The sequence below is a fragment of the Nicotiana tomentosiformis genome, chromosome 6, assembly GCF_000390325.3.
Source record: "Nicotiana tomentosiformis chromosome 6, ASM39032v3, whole genome shotgun sequence".
Lineage (NCBI taxonomy): Eukaryota > Viridiplantae > Streptophyta > Magnoliopsida > Solanales > Solanaceae > Nicotiana > Nicotiana tomentosiformis.
This window is the reverse complement of record NC_090817.1, coordinates 132,498,306-132,505,139: the sequence shown is the minus strand read 5'-3', so window position 1 is coordinate 132,505,139 and position 6,834 is coordinate 132,498,306. Positions and strand designations below refer to the sequence as shown.

General features: G+C 35.2%; 1 protein-coding gene across 1 annotated transcript; it reads right to left on the bottom strand.

The window, feature by feature from the left end:
• Positions 1-1,220: 1,220 nt before the first annotated feature.
• On the bottom strand, positions 1,221-1,906 carry LOC104097751 (uncharacterized). The gene is made up of 2 exons (XM_009604369.2): positions 1,694-1,906; positions 1,221-1,547 (listed from the first exon to the last, which is right to left on the bottom strand). The coding sequence occupies exons 1-2, from the start codon at positions 1,904-1,906 to the stop codon at positions 1,221-1,223; spliced, it is 540 nt and encodes a 179-aa protein (XP_009602664.2).
• Positions 1,907-6,834: the final 4,928 nt, after the last annotated feature.

Genomic DNA, 6,834 nt, shown 5'->3' with positions numbered 1-6,834 from the left:
TGGAGAAATTTCATTGGTTGTTAGTTGTGTTTGACATTACCGATATGGTTCTCTATGTTTATGATTCTATGATCTCTTCACGAAATCACAAACTTGTTGAATCTATTGTCGACAAGTTTGCTATTATGATCCCCCTCTACTTGTCATGCACCGGCTTCTATGACAAGCGTCCAGACATCAACTACAAGAACACAAATGCATATATTGAAAAAGGTGTTACTGACCCTTTAACCAATTGTATTGTACATTGAATGCTAAATCTTTTCCCCTGTTATTTTTTGCCGTGATTGTGGTGTATACGTGGCTGCATTTGCAGAATATGTCAGTATTAGAGAGCTAACGATTTCAAAGGAAGACCTTTCTAATATTGATCAACACCGTAGACGTTATGGAGCGCTCCTTTGGGATTATGCTAGGAAAAAGCAAGAGCTTGGTGCAATCAGTGAAAGTGAGGTGACTGGCAGATTAGCAAGAAGAAAAGGTGTACCAGCTGTGAAGGAGAGAACATGAGTCCGCAACAAAAAGAATTAGTTGCCTTTTTCAGTAGAAAAATTGTAGTTAAAGTATTTAGTTGTATCTGGATTATAGTAAAGTTGTAGCAAAATTGTTTATTAAGAACAAGTCAGCTATAATTTATTTGTAGAAGATTTGTGCTACAGTTGTTTTACCTTTTGTTTTGTTATTTTATCCAGAATTCTACTACTTAGAATAGAAAATATTTGTGGCATTTTTTTGGTTGAAAGTTATTAGTACTTGATCTCGATATTGGTACTATATAATTTCTTTACAGCATAACTATAACTATGTCTACAACTACTATACAAAAATATATAATTTATTCAATTTTAGCAGTATTGTTAGGAAAGGTTGAAAAGTAATAAATAAACTCGGTATTTGAACAAACAACTACAAAATCAATTGCATTAAGAGTTGAAATCTGTTTAGCAAATATTCATTATAGGAGAAAATCTTTATTCAAATTAGCAACACAATTACACCACAATTATAATTCTCCAAAACAGAACAAATACAACTTAATATGTCTTAAAGGACAGATTATTATCAACAGTACTCGGTAAAAATAATTCTTTAAACTATATCAATTTTTATTTCCTTTTGGGAGCATTCCTACAAGATCTTTTGTTATGCTCTTCTAGTACGCAGTTTCCACTTGAAACCTTGTACTTCTTTGTATTTGCTTCATCATATGGTTTGTATCTCTATTTTTGAGGTTTCGCTGGCTGGCTTTTCCCAGTAGGTGGCATTACAACTTCTTCAGCTATATGTTGTGGCATATTCCATTTGCTTTCATCAGGCAGCGAATCTACTGGTATTTCATAAGTCTGCAGAAAGCTCTCCCTCGTGTAATAAGGAGAACAATAGTTTTCATAAGACTTGTTCCTGTGCCTCAAAGCCGCCAAATCATGTGGACATGGAAGTTCATCAACCTGAAATTGTCCACAACTACATCTCTTATTTAGAAGACAAACAATGAAGCGCTTCACACCATCTATCACAGTATGGATATAATCTATTGAAGCCCTCGCCTACAATTTCATTACAAACACACAACAAGTTGTCAGCAACAGATACAAAATAAAATAACTACAATTATACAACAATATTTCTACAATTATCAGTATATATTTAGTTTGATGAAATAAATAATCTGATGTTATTGGCCATAACTTACTCTCATCTTCTGCGATAAAGTCTTATTGTCCTCCAACTCTTTGTTGTATTTTTTTCCAATGTATGTGAACGTTCCCTTTGCATTCAATAACTTTTCGTTAGTCCAATGTTCAATAAAAGTCCTCATGTACTCTAATAGTTCTACTACGGGCAGCTCTTTTGCATCTTTGGTTACCGCATCAAGGACTCTGCAATATTTGATGTCATCGTCCATGTTCTGTTCACCGTAGCATGTACCCGAGACCATCTATGATAGCCAATATCGTATAGGTATGCTTTAACACGTGTGCCGATCTCTTCAATCTTTGACATTATTTCATTAAATTCATTAAGCACGTATGATTGTGCCGTGGCAAATTACAATTCGCTTAACTTTAAATGACCTTTCTTGAACCTTGACCTTACATTTGTCCAAATATGCCACATGCAAGCATAATGTGGCATGCCGGTATAAACAGTAGATGTTGCCTTCAATATACTCTCATTTCGGTCTGAAACAATACACATATTTGGTTTTTCACCATATGCATGTTTGAATTGCTCAAAAAACCACCTCCATGATGCGTCATTTTCTAAATCAATAACAGCGTATGCTTGTGGTAATATGCTACCTATCACATAGGTAGCAAAAAGAAATTCAATTTCAGTAATAAACTTGAAAATATAAAAATACAGTCTCAAAAACAACTTTATAATAGGTAGCAAAAAGAAATTCAATTTCAGTAATAAACTTGAAAATATAAAAATACAGTCTCAAAAACAACTTTATAATAATTGTTTTATAATTAATCTACATTACCTGCTGCATCCATTGTGCTACATTCCCATATATGCCCACTTCAAAAAGGTGCCATCGACTATTACAACTAGCCTACAATGCTTCCAACCCTTGATGGACGTACAAAGTGTAACAAATGCATACAAGAAACAATCATCTTCAATCTTCTATAATTTCACTACCGACCCCGGATAAGTCTTCTCCAAAATATACAAATAACTCGGCAAACGACTATAGAAATCAGCAGGATGACCTCTTAAAAATTCTAAAGCCTTTTCCTTTACTCTCCAAGCTTGCATGTATGTTAAGTTTACACCATGATCCGACAACATGTCAGTTTTATGTCTTTTGGTGTGTATATTATCTTAGGATCCGCGTATTTTGGCATCACCATACTGCCAACTACCATGGCATTAGGTTTGCATTGTATATATGTGTTGTCCATCAAAGAGCATGTGTGCAAGCTGTTGAATTTTTGAATCTTGAACAATGCTGATTCATTTATGCTGGTGGACTTGAAGTGACACATACAATTGTCCCCCAAAACATACGAGGCAGTAGCTACAGAATAAAAATAATTCAAAAAATATTATGCAAATTGTAGCTACAGAATACGAGGTTGTTTATGCACAACAACTTATTTTAAACAATTTATATAAAAAGAAACTACAACTTATACACAATACGAATTTGATAAATAAAATGCTCCTACCTTCTTGCACTAGACCTTTTCACCATAAATTGAAACTTATTCATGACAGAATAGTGCTTCATTGCACTGACAATTGTTTGCTTGTCTTGGCAAACTTGGCCTACTTCAATTACATTTGGCGTATGTTATTTTATGATGATACTTTCATATTCCATAATTGGCGGAGATGTTTGTGTTACACCCCATGTTTTCGTACGTGAAAGTACGCCATAAATAAATTGATGGAAGCTCGGAAATGAGATGTTACATCCCGCATTTTCGTACGTTAAAGTTTCGTCGTAAGTTAATCGACGTAGTTCGGGAATGAGATTATTTTGGGACTATAAGTATTACGCTATTTCAAACAAGTGATGAGTAAATTCGTGAAGGTGAGAGAGAAAGCAAATCAAAGAAAATAAATTTCGTCAAAATTTGACATTTTGGGACAAAATACGGTCTAAGCAATAATACCCGATAATTATGGACTAGTGTCATACAAGGTACCACATGACCATGATAGTGAGGTGTATAAGGTGTGCTAAAAATAAGTAATATTTTAAGTAATTTGAGATAATTCTTAATTATGTGGATAATTGGTTAATTATTGAATTAGTGGGAGATTAATAAACTAATTAAGGAAAGGGGTGAATTATTTTGGATAAACTTGATAAATTTAAACACCCTCCCCCACAACGTGGCTGGCCAAAGAGGCCATGATAATGAGTCTTTAACTCACAAGACAATGTGGCAAATTTTGGAGGAGCTCTTGGCTTAGTCATCTTATCAAAGTGGGGTCTACACCTAAGGATTTATTACTTCTCTAATTCACTTTGTCTACAAGGTAATAATGGAAAGCTTCATCAAGTTTAAACTTTGCAGTATCAACGTTATCAATTGTTTATCTATTAAGAAAAAGCTTCAAGCAAAATCAAAGTGGGGTCCATACCTAAGGATTTAATACATCTCTAATTCACTTTGTCTAAGAGATAATTTTGATTGAGCTCCCAAGCGTGGCAACCCACTATGCCATATAATGACTCTTGAATTAAGTAGAAAGGTGGCACATTTTAAAGAAGATATGTGACACCAAGTCTTGAAAGGTGGGGCCCACACCACCAAGACTTAAAATCCATCTCTAAATTCAAACTAAAGATGTATTACATCTATGTGAAAGGCTTCAGCAAGGTGAACTTCATTAGCAACGTGAGTGCTTATATTAAAAATAGGCACCTTAGTAACATTCTGCTTCAACAAGAATTCAAGCAAGAGTTCAAGAATTCAAGCAAAAATTCCTTAAGCATCTTGGCAACATAATTCACTTCAACAAAGGTCATGAAAGATTTTGATGAAATTCATTTGAGAAAGATACCATACGGATCTGCTATGGCAAATTGCTTCAACAAAATTCATACGAGACTATGTAATTTAATAGCAACGGAATTTGCAATTCTAAGAGAGTACGGTACAATTTTTCTCAAGAATATCATACGAATTTTTCCCTACTTCGATCCATCGTTACGTGTTTTCGCAAAAGACGTGTGTTAGAGGGATCGTCAAGAGGATCGGTTCAGGTATGTTAAGGCTATCCCTTCTTTCTTTTTGGCATGATCCAAATGATACAAACGAAACGAGCAAAATATGCAACTTTCAAAAATGACTCTATTCATAGAAATACTAGGGGTGTCTATATTCTTGATTCCCTATGTGAATTATTATTATATCCTCTATTCATGGGTCTCAAGAAAAATACGTATTTGATAAAGTTTGTCCGAAAGGCATATTGATTTTATGATATTCGAGAAATCTTATTAACATATTTCTTATGCATTTATACATGTACATTGACCCATGACCAGATGGCATTATATACGCGTATATTATATGTATATGGGATATGAAAAAAGGTTACGGCGTTATATACGCACCACCATCTGATCAGCTGGTATACATTGATGATTTGCCCACAGTGGCCGAGATGATATGATAGGATTCCCTCAGAGGCTTGATGATGTTATGAACGCATATACCTATGCATGGTATGACAATTATACGTATATGTATGCCATTATAATATTAAATGGTTCACAGAGCTATTCAGACTTACATGTTGAGTCTTTTACTCCATGTTTCTCTCATGTTTATTATTTAATAATTTTCATTCCTTACATACTCGGTACATTGTTTGTACTGACGTCCCTTTTGCCTGGGGACGCTGCATTTTATGCCGCCGGTCCCGAGAGACAAGTTGAGAGTTCTCCTAGTAGGCTATCAGCTCAGCAGAAGGTGTTTGTGCACTCCACTTGCTCCGGAGTTGCCTATTTGGTCAGTATGATTTGAATATGTATTGTTTGGTATGGCGAGGCTCTGTCCCGACCTTTATGATATTTATGTACTCTTAGAGGCTTGTAGACAAATGTCATGTACACGGATACTGGTATGGACTTATAGGCCAGTACGTCATATATATAAGTCGGTATATCAAGTTGGGTCACCCTATATTGAGTATTTCCTAATGTTATTTTCTACTTATCTCACGACAGCCTCTCCGAATCAGTTATCTATGATGGTATGATACGAAAAATATGTTACATTGGTACTTGGTTGAGTAAGGTACCGGGTGCCCGTCGCGGTCCATGGTTTGGGTCGTGACAAAAGTGGTATCAGAGCAGTTCTATCCTAGGGAGTCTACAAGCCGTGTCTAGTAGTGTCTTGTTTATGGGTGTGTTGTGCACCACACTTATAAGCAGGAGGCTACAAGGCATTTAGGACTGTCACTCTTTCTTCTTACTCTAGATCGTGTGGTAGAGCTCAGTTGTAAGAAATTCAAACTTCTAAGTTCTATTTTATTCGTTATACAATGATATCTACATCCAGAAAGACAGTTGGTAAGAGATTGAATGTGGTTGTGGAAGAGTTAAGTTAGAGAAACTCGATTTTGTGTCATGCTTATGATGAGTAAATGTTAGGCCTTTAGTAGATTATGTGTGTAATACGACGTGTGAGCTTCTTGATAAGGAGCCCTAAGGGTATGAATATTTATCTACCCCTATGGTAAAAAGCAACGAGAGAATCAGAAGGTAGATACAAGTTTTAACAAGTAAAAGAAGCTAGGTGAAGAAGGATACGAGGTATCGAGTTAGTGAAGATTATTTGTATTTATAATTCTAGCAGAGAAATATAAGCATTCTGGGTTACGTTCAACAATAACAAAGATATATTCACTTGACAACACCCATTTTAGTTATGCCCTGTGGGAGCTAACATATATAATTTAAGAGAAGGATAGGATATCATCATCCAGCTGGGGTTAGAGTAACCCAAAATTGTGGATGGATTGTTATTATTAGCTCACATTTTCGAGGGATATTGCAAATGTGATAATGTTTCTCCTTGTGAGGCACCCAGATGGTGCACTCTAGAATAGTACAATCAGATATGAATACTAGAATGTTGAGAAATTTCAGAAGATTGGCATTGAAATCCTAGAAAGGATAAATATTTACCTTTGTATGGCTCTCGTCCCTAGTAAAGAAAGAGTGTTAGGCGAACCGAAGAGCCAGTGAGTTGAATCAAGGGGGGCTAAAAGTGAAAGAATGTTTTGAAGAAGTTTTCATAATAAGGTGATAAACAGAAATATTAGTAGGAGAATAAGAAGAAAGTAAATGAAGCATTA

Excerpts from the sequence above, each read along its gene's own strand:
- LOC104097751 (XM_009604369.2), bottom strand. The coding sequence starts at position 1,906 with ATGGACGATGACATCAAATATTGCAGAGTCCTTGATGCGGTAACCAAA. Across the intron at positions 1,548-1,693 it reads CTTTATCGCAGAAGATGAGA|GCGAGGGCTTCAATAGATTA; the intron begins GTAAGTTATGGC and ends ATGAAATTGTAG.